The 23,872-nt window shown below is 36.4% G+C and overlaps 1 protein-coding gene across 1 annotated transcript in view; it reads right to left on the bottom strand.

Annotated features, from left to right (window-relative positions):
- Nucleotides 1–1,453: 1,453 nt before the first annotated feature.
- The window catches only part of Cxxc4 (CXXC finger protein 4), a 22,899-nt gene continuing 480 nt past the window's right edge, over nucleotides 1,454–23,872 (bottom strand). The window contains 2 exon segments of the mRNA XM_029567423.1: nucleotides 1,454–5,332; nucleotides 23,324–23,872. The exon segment at nucleotides 23,324–23,872 is cut by the window's right edge and continues 82 nt beyond it. Of these exon segments, the coding sequence (XP_029423283.1) occupies nucleotides 5,288–5,332; nucleotides 23,324–23,872 (594 nt within the window). The 3' untranslated portion in view covers nucleotides 1,454–5,287.

Genomic DNA, 23,872 nt, shown 5'->3' with positions numbered 1-23,872 from the left:
TGCTACAATGCACAGAAATCATAAAAATTATCAAGCTCAATATTAAGTGGGCTTTGATAGTCTTTTCTCTCCATATCTCTAGATTATTCAAACTCTCTTCAAGGATTATCTCAACATTAAATGTGAAGACTCAGGCATTTGTATCTTTACCAATTTGAAGCAAAGAAAGTACCATTTACCAAATTCCAAATAAAGATATTTAATATATTGTTGTTGCTTACACAAAAATATAATTTAAAAAACATAGTAACTTACCTGAGAAATTGTGCATATTTGGGAGTGCTCATAACTGAAATGGCTGGTCTTCTTTTTTTCCAATTCTGTTTTCATGTTCCATTTTATATTTACAATGTTAAATATTAACAAAACATGTGGTGATTGATGTTCAGTACATTTATATAAAATCTTTGAATATGTATTATATTCTATGAACACTTAATTGTATGAAGGTCTGTGCTCGTTCCTATAATAAGGATAAATGATTTCCGAGTTTTAAAAGCATGTTCTAGTTGGAATTTTTTTTTTAGATTCAAAGGCATCAATTCTCTCCCCATAAAAAGAAAAAAATCCCCCCAAAACAAAACTCGCCATTTGCACTGAGCAGTAGTGAAATAGAGTTCAGTACAGTCACCCTTAGCTAATGGAGAGCATAGTGGGCCAGGTATTGCCTAAGAAAAACCAGCAGGATCAAGATTTCAAATCAAAATGAAATGGGTGTGGCTGAGGAATAATTCCTGTGTGCTATTTCTCTTTTCAAAAGTCATCACCAGAAACTTTTATGCATGGCACCCCAAAGACCTAGTATGTTTTCTGTTTCCATACTTATAATGGAGAAGGAGAAATTTGAGGTTCATTTGTTCTTCTTCAAGTTGGAGTGTCTTTTAAAGTTTTCTTGAAAAATGTATTCCGAGTATCCTGCTCTTCTTTCTTTCTTGAGAGAGAGAGAGAGAGAGAGAGTGAGAGTATGTGTGTGTGTGTGTGTAAAAATGAACAAAAAGAATAGTAATAGTTTATTTTACAAAAGATTTATATGGGACTGGAGAGCTGGCTCTGCATTTAAGAGCACTGGCTGCTGTTGCAGAAGACCCAGGTTCGAATCTCAGCACCCACATGGCAATTAACAATTGTCTTTAATTCCAGTTCCAGGAACTCTGACACCCTCTCTGTCCTCCTCAGTCACTGTGTGCCATGGATGCACTTGCATACATGCAGGGTTAACAGTAATACACATAAATAAAAATAAATAAATTGTAAAAAAAAGTTTAGACAGCATCATACCACTTAGCCAAGAACATGTGTAGAAATATAAATCTTTCCATCATAAACAATGGTTTTTAGGACCATGTGTTCATTAATTTAAATCCCACCAATAAATTTTTTCATGGAGAAATGGAGATATTTTGAATACTAAAAGTCCTTTATTCAACACACAGAAATTTCACAAAAACAACTTTACTGGGCAAATTGAAGTGATTTTTAAAATTTTTTTTACAGTTTTGTACATGCCCCATAAGTGATTTTCTTTAATAAATACACTGTTTTCCAAAACTGCTTTTTTTAAAATAATTGCACAAGCATACATACACCTTACACAAATATCTATTAGAAAATGTAATAGATAACTGCACAGCTCAGAAGAGAACACTGTGAAAGGAGTCCATTTTGTGGCCCATGTCCTAAAATATCTATTTGGCAATTGTGAAGTGGAATCCCTCCTAACACAGTAGCTGTGTTTTATTCACTAGGAATACAGATCTCAGTGTGAAATGTCAAATTTAATAAAAACAAAGTCTGAAACATGTAGCTGTTACATGAGAACCAACTGTTTGCTATCACTGTGAATCTCACCATGATCAAAGACCCACTACAGCTTTCTGCTGAACATATTTGACCCTGAATCATGCGTTCACTTGACCGCCTCCCTCTTTCATTATGTGATTACTGATCCTACCAGCTTACAGACTTTCCATGCTTTAACACTAATTTCACAACTTCCATGCCAGGGGTTCTGACTGAAAGGGTGGAGTGCTCCTCTCCAGTGATTTCTCAGAATCGACTCATAGTTAGCCCATCCTCTCTTACTCCCTGTGACTGTTTACAAGGAAGTTGAGGGTCTGGGTTAAGCAACCAGGAGACATTTTTGCATATGCACAATTAGGGGAAGACGATTACACTTTATTTCCCATGGTTAAATGGATAGACTGCTACTTTGTGAGTGTGCTTCTTCTTGTATAGATGGGAGGATTCCATCTGAAAATCACCCTAGTCTGGAGGTCAGAGAAGAGAGAGGTTGGCATTAGGATATTCTTCAAAGATAGAGTGCCAGAGGACAGTTGAAACAAGTATTTTCTCATACCCTATGTACCAATGGCCCAAATATTCTCCAAGCTCCCCTGAAGGCTGCCAAGGTGTGGCTCCACTGAAGACAGGGCTCTGGGTGCCGCCTTCTCTTACAGCTATGCCAGCTTCTCTGATGTGCAATTGTAAGTTGTATATATACAACCTACAATCTGATGCTAAAGGCTACATTTTCTTGATAATGAATATGAAACATACAGTGGGGAATTGCTAAATGTTACACTTCATTCATATTTTGGAATTATGAAGCTGTAAGCTTTCAAGTCACTGCCCGGAGGCTATGGAGACGTGCTTTACAGCAGGTTTTCCATCCATGGACCCTTGGAGAAGAAGCTAGAGGGAGTCTAGAAGAGCAATTTCTTCACCATCACAAGTAAGACCTCTAGATGCACCTTACATTGTGTAAATAGAGTTAAGAGAAAACATAAAAAGTGTATGGCATAAAAAATCGTATTAATAATAAAAACATAAATGATAAAGAAAAAGCTACACTGCTCACTTTGGAAATAAATGGATTTCTTTCATTAAAAGAAAAATTACCTACCATGTAAAACACCACATTTTACAATACACATATTCATTAGGTCTTTAGAAAACAAACAAAAATACAATAAGACATGCAATACCACCATATTTTTGGCTGTCCATACATTGCTACGAGATCCTTATTGTGTGCCTAATACAGCCTGAATGGAGGTTTGTTTAATTCACATAATAATCATTTTTTTAAAAGCAAGGCAAGCTTCCCATTCAAGTGTAAAACTTAGTTTTCACATACTCGTAGTCAACCAGCAATTTGGCAAACAAGAATAAAGTAAAATAAAAATTGGACAAAAAAGGGAACAGCAAAGAACTCATACAGCCCTCATTGGCCCTGCAGCAGAAACAGACATCTAACAAGAACCCTCAAAGGAATATACATCAAGTAGAAAGCCATCTCAAAATTAACATACAGCACGATTTGACTTGTGTGTCCTTCGTTCTCGTCTCTACACATGGGCGGGTGTAATACATAATGCATTTTTCTCAAAAAGGCTGTTGGACCGTAATTGCAAACTAAGTATTGGTACATTAGGCAAGTTCCACTGGCTTCTGGCTCTGGCATGTGTACACACCTGGTGCACTCTTTCCCCAGTGCACCAACAACGAAGTGCTTGTCCTGCCTTTAAAAGGATCTGTTGTCATCTTGCTTCCCATTCAAAACCAAAACTAGATTTTCAAAGGATTTGCCTGCCAGTGTCTCAAACACTTTACATTTTAAACCCTTCACGGCTCTATCACTCTCCTCCTGGTATTTTTCTTCTGATCCATTTTGCTAACCTGTTCAACAGGCTCATGGGTGTAGTGGGTGACAACAATTGTCTTGTGCATAAAGAGTACACATGTAAGTAACATGGAAATCTTTATATTCTATGTACTTTAGCTAAGCTATGTTTTGTTCCTGAAATGGAAAGTGATCCTTATAGTTTAAAAAAAAAAAAAAAAACACAAATATTTGTCCTAATGGGATAGTCTCCTTTAAAGAATCCTGACTGCCATAAGAAAACCCACCCCTGCATGGGAAGACAGCCGGTTCTCTGAAGTATTCAGTCCTCTGGGGGAGAGGGAGGGGGAGCTGTCTCGTGTTTCTGAAATTCTTCAGAATGTAACCTTTGCATCCTGGAAAGAAAGCTTCCAGTGAGAATGGAATGGAAGGGACAGGGAAGTATCACTGAGGGACAGGAAAGACCACTGGTCCAACTGAGAGGCCAGAGAAAGGAAAATAAAGAGACAAACCCCCAAAACACATTTTAATTAATGTGTGAAATTCTTTTTAACTTACACCCAGCCATTTCTCAGGGCAGGCCTTAGCGCATTCAATTATTTTTTAAATCTACCCATTTAATGTCATATACGGATAACTATTATTTTTTTTTTATTTTTCTTACACCTCCTCCAAGCAAAAAAGAAACACAGAAACAAAAAAACTTGTACAGTCCATGTTTGGCTAGGAAAAAATGTCAGGCATGAATTTCTTCCTCTTTGATCTGATAACTTTAGCCTAGAAAACAATGCTTTAATTAAAAAGAACTATACAACTGATTCTGTATTTTCCAACTATTCTGAATACTCCACCTTACAGTGCAACCCAGGACAAGTCAACTACAGTAGGTGTTGGGAGGTATACCCTCTCTACAGCTTGTCTGTAAGCAATGCAAGTGCATAACCACTACTCTAATATAGTGCTCAAAAGATTAAATGAAACTTTCATAACATCGTCCCCTCGTATAGCAATACAATTGAAGGTAATTGCTGGATGCATTGTTATCTTTTAGTCTTGTAAAACCTGCCATTGCGTCTACGGAAAGACACATGAAAACCTGCCAGCACTGTTGCTGCTTCTACAAACAACTGGCAAAAATAGTTAAAGCTAAAATTTATTGCTCCAGATTTAACTTGCAGAACCAAACTGTGGTGTACAAACTGTTAATCTCCATAGATGCTCAGACATGATTGTCTCCTTGTGTCTAAACACACAAAATACAAGCTGCTATCTGTACAGTTTACAGTACTGAAACACATATATTTGAAAAGGAAGTATAGATATGTACTTTGCAAAGATACATGATTTTACAGCAGGGGGTTACCCAAACTTATATTTTACAGCCACTTTCAAAATAGACAACAACTTCACTAGTATAGCTAAATTACATCAAGGAAAGAATCAGTGTATTTGAAAGTAATTAGACTGGCCAATTCCCCAAGCTCCCCCATTATTTTTATGTCTTTTTTCTTTTCTTTTCCTCTTGTTTTTTGAAGAAACCCCTATATGTAAAATGAAAATAATTTCTGGATATTTTCTTCAATGATGGACTAAGCAGTTTCTTAAAACAAGACATTAGTTTGCCCTTCATTTCCAAATGCCTTGCAAATAAGATCTACTACCGCTTTAAAAGAACCATCGGAATGCTTCAGCGCTGGGAACAGGTGTTCTCTATAAAAAAAAAAAAAGCAAGAAAATAAGTTAAGCCTTCTTTCTTTGTCAATATAAAATTAGATTTTTCTCCTTTACACTTCAGTAATAATTTTAGTCAGCCATACACAACATAATAACATACATCACAACATCTAATAAAAGAGGAATTGTTCAATATTAACATATTTTGAAAATTAGATTTAAACTGAATGCTAATTGAGTGAACATAATGATTAAAGCACATTATGGTCTCTAAAATATAGGAAATACTTTCCAGTATATGTATAGCAATTGGAAAAAAGGAAAGGTCCAACCTATTAGCCAACAGGAAAGGCACCCGAAACCTGTATTCAAATTCTGTATCTTCCTCATAGGATATCCAAGTCATTTTTAATGTGATCATCTTTGTGTCTACATGGCACAGTCACATCATGGAATAGGAAAGGATCAGCTTTGCCACTTGACTATCTACATTAGTCATTTTTATGATCTTCATTTATTTTTCTCTATCAAAAGTCATAAGCAGCTACACATGTTATCTTCAGGATGCAAGGTATAACACTACAATATGCAGCTCAAATCTGAGTTTTCCTGCTCACAACACTAACACAAATAACCAAATAGTAACCTGAAATGTAGACTACTGTTTTTATGTACAAAGCCAACATCTATACCTGCATAGGCAATCTAGGTAAGGCTGATGTCAGAACTGAGTGAAGCAATTTCTTTGAATTGGAGAACTGATTTACTAAATCAGTGTAGCCAGATAGACACCTTGTATATACATTAAAAAAAAGATCATAGTACTTGAATTTTCCTATTTCAGAAAATACATAAAACATTACACTAAAACGCTCTAAGAGCTGAGGTTAGCTTTAATTCACTTTCTCTCAATGAGCTATTTGGTTGACATTTACTTGTCATAATGACGCATAAATGAATTTTGACAGGCTTGGTGGCTCACATCTTTAATCCCAGAACAAGGGAGGCAGAGGCAGACCAGTCTCGGTGGGATCAAGGCCAGCCTGGATTACATAATGTGTTTCAGGCCTGCTTGGGCTACAGGGAGACCCTGCCTCAAACCCAAAAAAGTGTTCTAACCAACTAAGTTACAGCTAAAATGTAGCCACTGTTCTTGTAGCAGCCCCTGCTCAGCCTCTGGTGTGTCTAACTTTCTTCTGAGCACCTCTCTCTCTCAGCCCTTGTGCTTAAGCCTATGCTAAAATATCTTTTTTTAAAAAGAAATTTAAGTGGATAAAATAATCATTTTGGAAGGCAAATTCCATTTGTACTATTTGTACTAAAAATTATTTTTAAAGAAACTCCTCACAACCAACAATAAACTCGAAAATGTGAAGAGCAAAATAATAACTAACTATAAATTACCTAATTCAAGTTTTCATATATGTAAAAAAATTGAAATTGTATTTTCTCAAAGCACAAAAAGGCCTACTAATATCCAGAAAACAATAGTATCAATTTTACTATTTTAAAACTCCATTTGCTGATGACTTCATTTGCTTTTCCTGCAGCTCAATGCATACTGGAACAATCATTTCATTGATCACTACTTCCTAATTAACTTTATTAACCGTTTTTAGGTTGTATGACTTCAAAAGATGGTAATAGAAGAAAAAAAATTTTTTAAACTTTAAAAAGCTTTATATCTTAAATACTAAATGTAGTAATTATATTTCTAATTATATTTACTTAATCATTATTCAAGGAACTATTACATAAAGCAGTAAAGAACATAGCATACGTGTTCTAATATTTATACTTCAGAAAGAGAGAGAGAGAGAGGAGAGAGAGAGAGAATAAAAGTTTCTACCAGATGCTACCTTGCTGTCTGATGCCAACTAAGAATACATTTTATATGTTTCGTTATAAAAATGTAGTCATTTTAACAAGATAAATTAGATCCAAGTCTATCCATGCAATTTTAGATCTATGGTTCCAGATTCACATATGAAAAATAAACATGTGCATATATATTCATATATATTCACATTTATGTGTATATGTATGACAGAGATGCCAACTTAATTTTAGATGCCAACTGGAAACAAGCTTATAAATATATACTATGCAGGCTTGTATCTTGGTAAACATGTATGTTTATGAAGTTAAACAGAAAAACTACAGAGCACGCTTCTTTAAATGAGATGAAGTCCTTATATCTTAGATAAAGTTTCGAATCTCTATTCCAACTTTATTCTTTCTGTGCCCTTTCTGCTATTCAATTTTATTTGCAATATTTGGAGAAAGCAAGCCTCCTGGGATCAAAGGCCATTGTCATTGTAGTAAGGGAAAAAAATGCACATTTCTCAGCAAGCACTGAAAAGCAATCGAACAAAAGAATGAGAGAAGCCGGGCCAAGGGCATAAGGAAGCACCCTGTCATGTTCCTCTGTGATGTACACTGTGCACTGTGGCAGTGAGGCCAGTAGGAATGCCCAGCTATGGAGAGTGAGAAGGCAGGCAGGGAAGGATGTCTTTAAAATTATTTTTCCTTATATTAATTGGGTCATGAAACCTAAAAATTACTAGTTAAGAAATCACTTAAAATGTGCAAGAAAAATTAGAAAAACCCTCAGTGCAATAACCGCAACAAATTCTTAAACTATTTACACCAAAGTATCAGAAACTTGGAATAAGTTATTCCTGTTAATTTTATTTGAGGGATAAAGAGATAGAAAAACTCTTTAGAATCTTAGAGGTTACACAAAATTGATATATCTCTAACCTTCTGCCCAATTTTCATTATGCTCACCAGAAAGTCACTTTAGGGCTGGACTGATTTCTTTTCAACCAAGCAGGCTCAAGCAACTCTGTTTTTGTAGAAAGAGTGGATTAAATTATAGGTTTCAGATTAGTCTGTACAAATTTGGACACACTTCTTCCTGACTTTGTCAATTAATTAGGTCATCTTTGTAAGAAGACCACTCAGCATACCAACACAGGGGACTTGATGCTTTCATCAGCTACCTCCAAGTTAGATAAAGTCCTAGCCGGGAACTTACACTGTTGATGAGATTACTGTGACTTCCTGGATCTCAGTGATGCTTGCAAGGGACAGCTAACCTGAGTGACAAGAAAAGAGATTCCCCTGGAAGAAAAGGAGTCAGGAGGTAAAGAACACAATTGAGTTGATCAGATTGTTTAAGAAAGCCTTCACCAGTCATGCAGGTGTGAGCACACAAACCTCAGCCTGGCTTCCTGGAGGGTTGGGGAGATACCTGCAGGCCCCACCCCACCCACTGCCCCTCTTCCCAGTGCTGCTGTAAAGCATGATGTTTCAAAGAATTCATCTGACATACGCCAAATACAAAATGACCTTCAAGCTTACAAGAAGGGCTTATGCTTAGCCCCTAAATAAAAATTTGAAAGTAAGGGAATATCCTCAAATAAAAGAATGGTGTGACACAAGCTCAAATACATTTTACATCTGCCTAGAAAAGCACAAGTTATTGTTTAGATTGAAAGGTACTTCAGTTTGATATTTTGTTAAGTGAATGATGAAGAGATAACAAAACAACCATAAGTAATGCAGAAGGCTTTTGAGAAGCTGGGAATGCTTCTCTCTTTTGGAACCTTCCAGGTGATCACTGGTGGCATCACCAAGTGATGCCATGGTGTCTACGGGTTAAGCATTGGTGTACGTACTCTGAAAATCCACCAACAGTTGGAAGTAATGCATCTATAACTCTGTACAAATAAATGGCAGTGTATAGATTGGCCATTCATGTCTCGGTACAATATATTTATCTAAAAGGTAGCAGTATTCACAACACTCCATTTCAAACTAATCCCTTTTAATGAAGGTAGGCCTGAACTTTCAAAGAGCAAATTAAAGACAACCCTTAACATTGAAATTTTCCTCAGAAAGCATAGAATTTTAAATCGAGATAATGAACGTGACATTAGAATTTTCTACTGAGAACGCTAAATAACAGCCAATATTTATCTGCCTACTTTCTAGTCTTAAAAATGTTAGTGATTCACCTAGGCTTTCAGAATTTTACTGTGACACAGGGTGAGCCTAACACAATAATTTCCAAGCCGTTAGTATTTGGGAATAACAGTATTCTTATATTAATTAAAAAGTAATTTCCTATGTTCCCATTTACTATTAAGGAACCACACATCATCAAGCCACTTTCAGATTTCCATACACGGATGTGAAGTATGACGTTTTCTAATTAAAGTTAAAGCAATTTCTGACTACATTTAGGAAACCACTTGTCATCAGGTCTTGGATTGCTTTCCTGTGAGGAGTCTCCTCCACCACCAGCTCCTTAGACACTATAGCACCCGAGACCTGAGACCTTGAAATTAGAAACCCTCACTGTATATGAATCTACTTTTTCACATTAGAATTTACAGACTTTAATGAATCCCTGAAATTCTACAGTAAAAGTATGTGAATAAAGAAGACAAAAGGTAATAACAGTCCAGATGGCCTGGTACCCGATATACAGACCAGGCTGGCCTGGGTCTCTCAGAAATCTGCCTGCCTTCGCCTCCTGAATGCTGGGATTAAAGGCATGCACCAACATACCTGGCTTTCTTATGGCTTTTAATACAAATTCCAAACTTTGGGATTTTCTTTTTGGATAAACAAAAGTGAAAGGATTCCTGATATTGAATACTTTTTTCTGATTGGATTTACAAAAAACTTTAAAATATCAATTCATAAACTGATTTTCTTCCTAACAAAATTTCAAAATCTAGAGATAAGATATTGTGTAACATGTAAAATGCCAGGAATATACTCATATGTATATGTTAACACAAATATATATGCATTAATCTTTAAATAATTAATAACAATGGTATAAAGAGATACCAAGCAAAGGTGAGCATGTCCGCCCAAATTTGAGCAAAAATATTTCCTACATTCTACTATTAACAAGATACTGTAAAAACCATAGTGTACTTACTACATCTGTAAAGCGTTTGTATAGCATAGGTTCATGTGTATGTAAAAATCATATTATAAATTAACAAGTGACCATTGCAATGCCTTGGAATGCACTGTCATTATAAATAAAAAGAACTTCATAGTAACAGCAATTCTTTTAAAATATATAGATAAAGTATATTTCTACTTTACAGGTTTTTTTTTCTTTTTATTTGGCAGGGTCTCACTCTGTCCCAGTCTGGCCTACAACTCAAGATCCTCCTTTCTCAGCCTCCACAGTGCTGATATTATAGGCATTCACCATCGCTCCCAGCCCTCTGGTTTCAAATAACACCTCATTTCCTTTCTTCTTCAAGCCTGTCAGCATACCTGTAGTATGTACACAACACACAGATTATCAGATTCATTCCTCTCGTAAATGATAATCTATCACATTACTCACTCTTTGGCATAAAGAAGCCTTGGATGTAAGTAAAAACAACCATTAGTATTACCACCAGCTGGTAAAACCTAAAGTGGAGGAGCAGTAAATAAATAACTGGACAATTCTTATGCCTCACTTTTTGTAGTCTTAAATGAGATTATAAAGAACATCCCCCTTTCCCAGTTTCTAACCTGACATCTGTGGGCAGCATTTCTGATTAATGGTGAATGACCGCAGCAGCAGCTTTCCACCTTCTTTTTCCAGCTACTTGAATGCCTCTTCCTCTTCCTTTGCCACCCTCACCCCCACCATTACCACCAAGATCACATGATTTTGGAGGGCAGACCTATCTAACTTCGTAAAAAGAAAGACATGCTTATAAACCACACTGTAAAGTAACCAAGCTCATATGGTAGAGCCCAGTCAGAAACAAGTTCAAGGAACAGGGCAACATGACTGAGGGGAGGAGACTGGAGGAAAGGACAAGACAGATGAAGGAGATGAACCCAAAGGACATGCATTTCCTATCTAGCACTGAATGCACTTTTTTAGGTAAGTCTCTTGATAAGTGCATATAATTTTATTTCAACTAAATATGGTTAAAAAGAAAAATGCTTCAAACTACATCATCCCACTAGATAGCAAATATATTGTGATACAAACAGGGAGTTTAGTGATTAAAATGCTCTTGAACAGAAAAAAATTAACTGTTATATGGTGGCATCATGCTATGCAGAAACAGGAGAATCTTTTCAATGACCTGCAGTTTGAAAAGATTTTTTTCAGGACTGCAGAGATGGCTCAGGTTTTAAGAGCAATGACTGCTCTTGCAGAGGACTTGGGTTTGAATCCCAGCACCCACATGGTGGTTAACAACTGTCTGTAACTACAGTTCCAGGGCATCTGACACCCTCTTCTGACCTCTATGGGCATTGCATGACACATGGGTACACTTACACACATGCAGGCAACACACTCATACCCATAAAATAAAAATAATAAAATACTTTGAAAAAGATTTTTTTCAAAACTGACTTATATAATATTTTTGATCTGTGTAAGCAGGGATGTAAAAGAAAACTTCAGAATAAAACCACAAAAATTAGTAGGTCACGGTGGTGTACACCTGTAATCCAAGCACTCTGGAAGTGGATGCAGGAGGATCAGGAGTTCTGGGTGATCCTAAGCTACATAGCAAGTTAGAGGGCAGTCTGAATTAAATCTAACCCTGTCTCAGAAAAAATTAAAAATAAAAGTGCAAAAATAGGTTAATTAAGTCTATACTACATTGTTAATGATTTAAAGTATAGATTTTTATTTATATATGTACATGGTTATATTAGAGTAGACACACATGTAAATATATTTGGCTATAAAAATATGAGCATATTTGTATATATATATGTATATATACATGTTATAAAAATTTAAATAATTCACTTTCCCTGAAGTTACTCTAGTAATTCCTGTTGAATGCAACAGTGCTTTTAGATGAAATCAGCTATTAAAAATGATAAAGTTGTTTAACAATTTAAGATTTTATTACAATCATGGGTTTATCACTCTTTTACTGAAGACAAGAAGAGATATTTGTATGAAATGACAAAATGCAAGGTTATTTATAGTACTAAGATGTTTAACCTATGTTAGATTTGAATAACCTCTAAATTTTATTAAAATAAAATACAGTAGATAAAATTGACCAATAGCCAATCTAACATATTTCTTATTGCTATAGAATTATAGAAATGTTTATTTTTTGATATTATATAAAAGTAAGAGTCCTGGGGCTGGAGAGATGGCTCAGCCATTAAGAGCACTGGTTACTCATCAGAGGACCTGGGTTCTGTTTCCAGCACCCACATGGTGGCTAATAATCTTCTCCAACTCCGATTACACGGGATCTGGTGCCCTCTTTTGGCCTCCCCAGGTCATTGCATGACAAGGCACTTGCTAACATGCATGCAAAACACTCATACACATAAAACAAAACAAAACAAAAAAACTTAAGGAAAAAAAAAAAATAGTCGAGTCCCCTTTTGAGGCCAGCCTAGTCTGTATAGTGAGTTCCAGGCCAGTCAGGGCTACATAGTGAGACCTCGTCTCAAAACGAAAACAAAACAAAACAGATGAAAGTTGAGTAACGTTTTGGTTGAGGTCACTGAATTCCATTTTGCTTGGCATCTTTTCTGATGCTCAGCCAGGGCGGACTGGTGCCTAGAAATCACTGCGGGTTTTCTGTCTCTACATTGGTGAGAGAAACTTAAGAGAACATTGTTTTCTAGATGATCCTGCCAATAGATGTCACGACCACAAGGCACTTGGTTGAAACCATGCTTCCATAACTACCGCGCAACGTTGGCGTCCTTTCCTCACGGTATTTCTGCCCCCTCTCTCCTCACATCTTTCCGTCTGACACCACAGGGGTGCTCCAGCTCACAACCATCCCCTGACATTTTCATCTTCTTCATTAATTTTATTTTTAAATTAAAAAGTCTAAAATCAACAATTAATTTGACAATATTTTTACATGTTTCTTAGATCTTTAGACATATATTTTGTTTCACTTAAAGTAAGAGGACGCACATGAAGGATTCCCACTATCCTGGCAACAGAATATCATGCCTCAGAATACTAAGTATTCAAATTCATCTTCAGGAAATTTTCAGGGACTAACATTTTCTACATTTTTGTGGACACCTAGTCACATTCACACGGTAGATAAACTGAATTAAAGTAAATTAATGAGCCTTTTTTTGGCCTAGGAGTTATTTATAATGTACAGCAATCAATAATTATTTTTACCATCATTCTAAAATTCTTTCTAAATATTTAATTATATGTTTTTCCTAATTTTTTCTTATAAACACTTAAAATTATGTTAACATTTTTGAATGATTAGTTCTTCAAATGCCTTTATTTCCTTAAACATCGTCATTCATTTTGAAGATTCATTTTCTCACCTTGGGCTTCCTGTATTTGCAAGTGAATACTTGAGATTTTTCTCTTAAAGAAAAATGTGAGACAGGAAAGGAAAGGAGGGCAGAGGGGTAGGTGGGGTAGAAGGAAGAGAGCCAGGGAGCAGTGCTCAGCAAAGGCAAGGCAAACAGGAGAGCTGGTTTCTCTGCAACTCAATTCCCATTGTGGTAAATAAAAAGAAGCAACTCTGAATGGTTCTCGTGGGATTAATCTAGAACCATCTGTGACATCTTTAGTCAATTATAACACATTAAAAATTGTTACTCATTTCTTACTTGAACCACACAAAAGACTGACCTAGAGCAGGATAATGCTTTCTAAGGATACAGCAATTCTAGTTCTTGTTTGTGTTCCTCCCTCCCTCTCACCCTCCCTCCCTCCCTCCCTCTTTCCTTCCCTCTCTCCCTGTCTCCCTCCATCCCTCCCTGTCTCCCTCCATTCTTTCTGTTCATTCTTGTTTCTTCCAATATGTCCCTTTCTCTTATTCAGGCAAAAGAAATGTTTCCAATGATTTGTAACATATGCCTTAAAATATAGCAAAAACTCTTAATTTGACATCACGGACCCACATGGGGTAGCACAGAAGCAATCATCTCCTCTGTATTACTTATCCAGATCTGGAGGACTACACCAAGATGAATCGAGTACACAGCTGCGTTAACAGGTTCTAGAGTTGTCTAAAATTTCAACTGCATCACTTAAAATGTTCGTCTCTTAGACTGGGAATTGGAAATAAGAATAAGGAATATGGACTTTGAATGAAGGACTGAACCCTAGGGGGACTCATAAAGATGCTGACACAAGGCAATTGTACCTGAGTATGGATACACGTGTATCTACACACTTACATTCAAGTATTACAAAATAATAACTCCCACCTAAAGATTTGCTTAACTGAATTTAGCTTATAAAGGGCTTTACTCTGTTATTAGTAATACCATAAATAGGTATAGGCCTGCCTAGAAAGAAAATAAGCCTGCTGCTTATAGAATCATTTAAATCTTAGTCCTCACCTTGCTCTCAGTGTTCAAATATAATTTCCTTCCTCGCTGCAGGCTTGTTCAGTTGTTCTATTGCAATTGTTAGTGTTTTTCAAACTCTTTTGAAAGTAGCCAGCAGCTCATGTTTTACAGAGCAGCCCAACACAAACCTACTTCTGTAAACATAGAAAGCTGAAGCAGTGGCCTAACAACACTCACAGCTCCTCGTGTTCCTATAGTTGCTGCTCCATTCCACTTTCTAACAGTCCTGCGGGTAAGCCAACACATTGGTTTCATGGACCTCTAAGCTACCAGATTTGTAGTAGACCTAATGTACTATCGCCTGCCGCTTGAAAACACAGCATAAAATCTCAACTCACCACCACATAACCACATTCACATGAAGAGAATCCCATGAGGAAAACCCAGAGCTACTTTACCTCAAAATGAGTCTTAATTCTACATATAGCAGTCTTACAGAAAAGATAAAATGGTTTTCTTTGGGGATGGAAGCAGGTCAGTATGGACTGGAAGAGGAACACAGTATATTTAAGTTTTAATACAAGATTCTGCCTTGACCTTTTCATCCACCTGTACCTCATATTTTATCCTTTTTCCTTACCCTGGACTCCACTAAAGCCATCGATGTATCTCACGTAGTCTATAAAGAAACATTTTACAGAACAGTCATTTCCCAGCACAATTATTTCTGCTACTGACTCACCATCACTAATTTTCAGTATTTCCACACAATTAAATTTCAATGCTTTTCTTTCTTTAAAAAAGGTTGTTTCGTCACTTTCCAAAAAAGACATCTTTCAGAAATTTTCGGATTTGCTGAAGTCCACAGCAATGTCCATCATTTTTCCTGATCTACAGGCACGCATCCCATTCTCTCCTATTCCTGCTGGATCTCCGTCCCTTTGATGTTGCTGTCAGTCATCCAGTTATGGTTTGGTGTGTTGAGCAAGAAACAGGTCTTTCAGCGGTTTTTCTAACACTTTTCTAAAGTTTCTCAAGACTACCTTCTAAAATATGAATCTGAATGCAGACAAGACTCAAATGGGATCCTGTTTTCTACTAATCTTGAAAGTGTTTTAGCTGTACTTTGGAATTACACTTACCAAATGTTTCAAAGGCATAAGTGAAAACATAATATCAGCTGTGAAACAATCCATGCATTCCACCAACATAAGCCTCAGCTCTGACTCTCAGCTAAATGTATTACATCAGGCCACACAAACATTGTCGTTCCTCTTTATTTTGCATTCTCTGAGAAAGTTCTACCTTCCGGAGAGATGCAAGCATCCAGAGTCCATCTTGACAAAGGTTCCGGTGCCATCTGGCTTGAGTATTTTTTTTTTTTTTTTATGTTTTTAAACTTTTGTGGTTACTATTCCAACCCTTAGGGCTTATTGGCATTTTTTCCTTTACAGACACGGGCTTATCTAAGCACTGATTATTAACACCATCATTTCACCAGTGCATGAAACTTTCATTTTAAAAAAATCAAAGAGTCACTTAACATATATCTCAAAATCTATACCTATTTCATTTCTATATTAAATGTGTACATCTCTACCTACACTAATATACGTATATACACTTCAATTTTTCAACATTAACTATGTTCTCCAGCTAGTATGTATTTCCATAAATATGGAACACATTTAACCATTTCTTTCTTATAGTGATTCTTTTGAACTCACTAGTTTACGAATAACTCTGTCAGCTCAAATAGTAGCCAAATAAAAATGTTGGGTTAACAGTATGAAACACGTGCCCATAGATGTGTGCAAGTATATTCACATGTATATGTACATGTGTGCTTGTCCGCACATACCATTACTAAAAGAGAAAGAAGTGCATGGTGCTGGTGCTCTTGTGGTAAAGAAGGAAAAAACATAATGGTCTAAATTGGCAGGTTAGGTTGAGTAGGTAATCTTTTCAGTTTCCTTAGGCATTTGAAAATGTAGGTATTGAAACATGAAAACTTTTTAAAAACTCATGTTTTCTCTTTCCAAATGAAATTCACCAAAAGAGTGATTAAAACAAATATTCAACACACACATATATACACCCAAAGTAGTCTATCTAGTTCTTAATATCTGAAAACTTTGAGTAACCTGTTCATAGGTCAAATTATCTGTAAATATATAGTGCCTTGGGAAACTCTGCTGTTCACTTTAAAGAGAATTGAGAAATTGTAGAGCATACTTTACTTTGCAGACAGCACTAAGCTACATGATATTAGAAGATTGTAAGGTGCATTGATATCCTTACCCCATCTTATTGATGAGGAAATAGCTCAGTGAAGTTACACTTATGTACCTAAACACTGTTCAACTAGTAAATTTCTTGAGACTAGTGGCACTTTTCACAACTTCTTTATGTGGCAACATGGCCTCAATACAATTTGTAACTAAAGAATTTGAAAAGAAAAGCCAGAAATTAGTAGTATAGTTCCTAAATATACTTTAAATCTGATTTTACATAAAAATACTCTGTGAATGTGAGTTCTTAAGAAACGTAATTGTTTGTTTTGCCATTAGTAAGAAATGCCCTATGAAATAGAATAAATAATAAGAAAAAAAGTTTTAAAAAGTCAGTAAGGTTGATCTTGTATATATTTACAGATTCTTAAGCTCTTAAAATAAATTAAGAGGAAGTCTAGAAGTTTCGCAGAGTAAAAGTATTTCTTATAATATTTAGAGTGGAAGTTAACGAGCCTGTTGGGATCCTTTGAGGCCCTGCAGAGCTAAATCTTCAACATTATTAAATGTCTGTCACATCTGAAGTATGGTGCAATGTAACTCAATAAAAAACAGAAAACATGATGCTGAATGGAGGCAGATTTTCGATTACACTGCAGAATAATTCAGTTTCAAGAGACAGGTATTTGCATGTGATAGAACAAGATAGGACTCAAGGATAAAAATCACTCCTGTACCCCTCCCCTGATATCTTAAAACTCCTAACGATACCAGTGTGAAATAAAAAGTTTTAGCAATAGGCAGAAACACTGAACCGAAGGAACAGTGCTTGGAACCGAAGGAACAAAATTGTGTAGGCACAAAACTTTCAACATTTACAGACTGCAAAAAAGTTATTGAAAACCTACATTTAATAAAAATACTTTCTAGACTGTTCTACTTCCTTAGACCAACAGATCACCTAATATCTTCATAAATGACTGAAAAACATCACACTGTTACTAAGAAGCCAACACAATGCATTTTGGGCTCACTTCTGCTTTCATAAACTTATGAATAAGAAAACTTAACATTTAAAATTAATCTTAAATTCAGCCTATTACTTTAGATGTTTATATGAATAAAGCAAGTATCTATTTTTAGTAGTTTATAAACTGTAAGGAAAAGTAAATGTGAGAAATTGAAACATACCCACCTATGTGAGGTTTATTGAACAGTAGAATATTTAAAGTTTTTCAGTGAAAAATTAAAGTGATTTGTTTCCTGGTAAAGATGACCTACAAATCCAGATCATCTGATCAACTCAGGTTGAGTAAGAGATTTTAATAGTACCTTCTTAAAAACAAATTTGAGCCTAATCTTGGGAAATACTAAACTAGGTGAATTCTTAACCTTTTTGTATCCAAAAAAAGAATAGCCCAACAATATTTCTGGGATCATGCCAATTTGTGCCTCCAGTTTCCAATTTTGGAGAGAGCTTTCCAACTACAGAAAGTACGGCCCAGATACCTACCCTTTCTGCCAGCTTTTAAATGTTCGGTCTCACAGACCATTTCACTGAACTATTCTACATCAATCTATGTCTGACCTTTAAAACTCCACTATTCATCCAGAAAAATAGATGGCACCTCCAACAGTACTTCAATAATCAATTCATTAAAACTCTCTGCCAAGCCAAGTAACTTTTATGACCTAAAATAAATAAACCTATCACTAAATAAATGTTCCCTTCTCAAACTAGATATCTTTATCTGATCAAGCAGAAGTTTAAAGTTCTTTGACTTATTCTCATAGGCTTTCCAGATGTTTGTTTTTTCTCATTTGATGATGGTTGAATTTCAAAGAAATATTCTATACAGCATAGTCTGTAACTGGATTTTACTTTCTCACTTTCCTAGTAATTACCATCTAAAAGATTGTTTAGATTTGTACAGATTGTTTAGATGGATAAAGGTGCTTGATTTCATTTAGGATTCTAAAAACATATCCTGCTTCTATAAGTAACTTTTTTAAATTGACAGATAAAGTGGTATGTAGTTACCATGTGCAACATGCATTCTGATGTATAGAAAACAACTTTAACTCTTTCATTAGCCTCGCGATGGAACAAAGAATTCACTGGACAACTCAGTGTCTTGATGATGAATCTGCCTTGTTATTCTCATCAAAGCTGAAATTCTCTGAGCTTTTTTCCTTATCATTTATAAATTCTGGATTTTTTCCCGATACTATTTCTTTGTTACATTCCAATGTAATAAAATCCTATCATTTTGTTTCAATTATATTGAAAAAAAGTCCTCTTCCCTTTTATAGCCAATTACATATTTGCATATTTGTATTTAAGAAATCGCTATCCACTGGTATGTTTTTAATTCTTGAATTTGAGAGCTGAAAATTATTTTTAAAGCTATGACATGAAGAGACAAACTAGAGAATGTTTCAATTTAAAACATGAAACATTTATATGTTATAGATACTTTCTTTTTAAAAAGTCACTAAACCTCAAGAACTTATGAAGTGTTCAATTATTCAGATTTTCCTTACTCTACATCTCTGAATTTGAATGACACATCTGTTTTAGACGTGGGCTACAACTGAATGTCCTCAGCAGTCAGGTGCCATCTTTCTGCACAAATTACAGACAGTGCTTTGTCCAGAATTTACAACTGCCATTGACTGGGGCCCATAATATATACATATATATACAAATACATATATATATGTATGTGTGTATATATATATATTCTCCCCTTCTAAATCAAGCTGTCTAGGTTTACTAGGTAATATGTGAATATTTTCCACCAAACCCCTTCTAATATTAAACTAACTTGTGGAAACTTTGCTGATTTGTTTAGCAACACACAGTTTTTTAAAAGAGAAAAGAAAAAGAAAGAAAAAGCATCCCTTTTCCTGATTTTTCAGTTTCTCCATCTCTTGTCTATAAAGTGCTGGCAGGGAAGAGAGCAGGCATGGGGGTGGGGCGCCTCCTGAGGCACAGCTTCACTAATGTAATTCCATAAATCAACTACCAGGAGAGAAACCAGATCTGTGTGGTCTCTAATGCTGTCCCACTGAGATCAATCATGCCACCTAGACAATGGTCAGGGACTAAGAGGCTGGGCTTGCCCATGGGACAGCTTTATCCCTGAGCTATATTAGGCTGGAATAGTTTAAAAAGTTAAACTTTCATATCAGAAAAATAACCATTGGGTAATCCTTGCAAATGATTACTTTTGCAAGAGACAGAACATAATAACTTTAGTATCATAAGGCTGTCCTATGTAATCACATTTTAAAAACCATATAGGAACTTAATATTGATTACTGAGGACATAAATTTTAAAATAAACTTTGTCCCATAGGGGTACAAATCATTTGTATCAACTGCTTTAACAATCAGTGGCTATTTGTTAATGCAGTGACTGACTATATGAACCCTGGCATATGCAAATATATACTATACAAATCACAAAACACTGTTTCATGGCATATGCAAATATATAGTATGCAAATCATAGAACAAATGCTGAGTGTCTCATGGGCATTCCCATACTTTATAGAATCAAGGAGTGATTTTCTAAATGTATTTAAGGGCATTTAAAGTTGCTCTTAAAATGAGACTAAGCAGAAAAAAAATGCCATTTTAAAAACAACAATAGAATAATGGCTTTAAAATGTGAGCACAAATCTCAAGCATATCAACATGAGTCTGTCTTAATCTGTTTTCTCACCCTGAAAAAATATCTTATTATGCCTGCAATCTTTGAGATGACAAGTCAGAGGGAAGAAGGAAACATAAGGTTTGGGGTGATAAGTAAGAATGTAAGTTGTGATTAGTATCCAGATGTTAACTGGTGTCCATAATTTAAAGCCACAAATATCACCTACTAAGTATACAACTGGAATCCACAGATAAGAGCCATATTAAGGCTTCAAGTTCCTACCTTCAAATGAAGGTCCATCCAATCTCAAAAATGTCTCCCAAGATGATAAGGAATGAAATTAGACACAGGAAATCAGATTATCAGGGGGACTTTTCACTGACCCAAAACCACTGTTCCAGATTGGGTTCAGGTACATATGCCTTGCTATGCTTGACATATGCCCAGCTGGTTTCCTACAACCCTAACTTGTGGTTACACATGGGTGTGAGGTAGTCATGTGCAATTACCTTTTTCATGCCTTGGATAGACTTCCAGACAATTGTGGAAGACTTTTTCTTTCTTTCAGCCAAATAGTGTTCCATTAAGATCATAGCCTTGAGCTACAGCCCATGCTCTGATAAGAAGGAATCTTCAGTTAGGAGATCATCTACAAAGGGCACTTTGCTCCCTCTTTTCAAAAGTCAAAAAAGTTTTTGCGCATGTGAATTTCAAAACCAAAACCGATTCTAGGATGTTTTGGAATCTTTCAAAATGCCTAAGAAATTTAAACATCATGACAAGTTTGTGGGAAAAATCATCAAAAAGAGAAGGGGAAAAAGGGTTAAAACCTGTTTAGATACAAACACATCAGTATAGAAACTTGTGTTGAAACTCTATGAGAACCCATATAGCAAGCTCCTCCAGAATAGTTACTAAGTAATTAGGAAGTATCCGGTGGTCACCTCTACTCCACTTCCTACATGAGGTAAGAGCAGTTCCATGAATGTAGCTAAACATAAGGCCTAATGACACCAAATCTGTAACTCTACATATTACTTTCCAAAGAGAAAATAGAAGTCATACAGTCCTGTCCATGTGGCATTAGTAGGAAAACACTATAAGCTCAACTTTAACTTCTCATGCAGTCTTCTAGACCAAGAGAAGTTATAGCAAATTAAATGAGAGACAGAGACAGAGACAGAGAGAGAGAATGGGAATCATAAGTTAATTTTTGCCATCTGAGAAAATACTTGAAGCTGTACTACAGGTGTTACCTTTGCTTAACTTGCCAAGGAAGAACAATAAAGTACTCTGTGGTAGAGTGAAATTTTCAAGAAAGACACGATTTCTTCTATAAAGAGGAGTCCATGCACTATTGTAACGGAATTCACATACATACGCTTCTAATGTTTTTGGAATCCCAACATCTTTGATTTGTACTCATAAAACTAAAATTATCTATACTCTTTGTGGTCAGACCAGAAACAAAGATCTTTAGCCCTTACCTTTAATTCTTTTAAAAACCACTTTTCAGTTATTCAGAGAAAATTTCTCTGGGCAGCGTTCATAATATTTAAAGAATGTGCAAGCACACCTTAGGAAGAACTGTGACAGTCACCCTACACTACCCTACCTGTGGTGTAGGCCATAGACCATCCCCAAATACTAACCCTGTTATCTGCAGTCTCGTGTATGCATGAACATCTAACTTCCCTCTTTAAATGTCATCACAGATTCTGATTACCTGTCCATATTTCCTTTCTTAACGTCACCAAAACAATATACCTGTAATTTTCCATTTTCTCCTTGCTTCGAGTAGACTACCATATATTTCATCACACATAGCAACCTCTATTTTAGACGTAGTTAAAAGCCCAATTCAAGCAGTACTTTCGTGAATAATGTCTGTTTTAAAGGCATATAGGAAAAGTAAACTATCATTTACCATATAAGGTATCAACCCAAACTGTGCTTGGTGTACAGAACAATTTTGCAGCCACAAAATGGTCACCTGGTCAGAGTCGGAGCCCAAGGGAAATCCTTTAAAAAAATCAAACTTGAGTTTTCCGGAACTATGTAAAATTATTTTAAAATAAAATTCCCATCATCAGCCGCAAAAATAACTAGATCCCTTTATTCTAAGTCCCAGCTCCTTAAAAATGGCTGGTGGCTATCAGCTTTCTATACTATTTCTGCTTGTTCAAAAAATACAAGGTAGAGAAAAAATGCAGTGGGTAACAAAAACATTCTGTCAGGTCGAGGAGCAGTACTCTAGAAGAGGGTAACTATTCCCTTTGGAGCCTACTGAGACATTTCAGCTTCAATATATATGTATGTGGAATATGGCATGTACACGCATATGTATGCATATATTGTAGGCTGTGTACCACATACTGTGCACTGTTATAATTGGACCCTTGGTCTTTCTTAGCCAGACAGCATGCATATAGGATAGATGTTCTCAATCCTTTGGGAAGAGCTCCTTTTTGTTTGGGGTTTTTCTAAGGAGGGCGAGTTTTAAAGCAGCAAGGAAAAATACTGGCCATATTCAATGTGGAACTTCTGATTCTGAGACCAACTGCATTTTTTTCCCTGCGATTAAAAAGGAGGGGCACGCTCTAGTCGAAGGGCGGTTCCAGGTGAAGTGCTGCTGGGAGGGTGGTGGAGAGGACGTGCCCTCTGTAAAGCACCTATGATAGTATCTTAACAGTAGCTTACAACCTGCATGAAGGTTCAGAAAACGGGGTGCTGCATCTTGAAGCCAGACCAGAAACCCTGCAGGGGAGAGGAGAAGGGGGTGAAGAGGGAGGGGGAAGACTGGGAAACAAGAAATCATCTCCTCTGACCTCTAGCGAAGTGCCAGGTTTTTTCTTTAGCTCTTCACATTTTCTAAATTTGCAGATCTGGTGTCCCGTTTTGCGGTTCCTGCAACTGCTGCAGACGCCACAGTTGATGAGCCTCTTGCAGGGTACGCAGACCCCACACCTTTTCCTCTTCTTCTTGGCTGGGTTGGCTCCGCCACCTCCCCCCGAGGAGGACGAGGAGGAGGACGAATGATTCTGCGGGCAGTCTGCCAGATTGGCAATTTGAAACGCACTGTCTGTGACGGCTGCTGAGGCTGCTGCGGGAGAGTGAAGGGCTGTCATGACGATGACCCCTGGAGGTAATGAGATGCCCCCTAAAGCCGGGATAGCGGAAAAAGTCCCCACGCGCTCGGGGAGATTCATTATCTCTGCTTCAGCAGCGCCGCATTTGAGCTTGTTCATGCATTCCCCCGCCAAAGGTCTGCAGTGTTCGGGGGATAAGGTGGAGAGGAAATTAGTATTTGCCATTTGCAACGAAGGTTCTGGCGGACAGCCAGCCTTCCCCAGCCGCTGGGAGTCGTTTCGGTGGTG

This window comes from Nannospalax galili, unplaced genomic scaffold, assembly GCF_000622305.1.
Source record: "Nannospalax galili isolate Female #2095 unplaced genomic scaffold, S.galili_v1.0 scaffold41, whole genome shotgun sequence".
Lineage (NCBI taxonomy): Eukaryota > Metazoa > Chordata > Mammalia > Rodentia > Spalacidae > Nannospalax > Nannospalax galili.
Note: the sequence above shows the minus strand (reverse complement) of the source record. Positions and strands in the feature narration are given on the sequence as shown.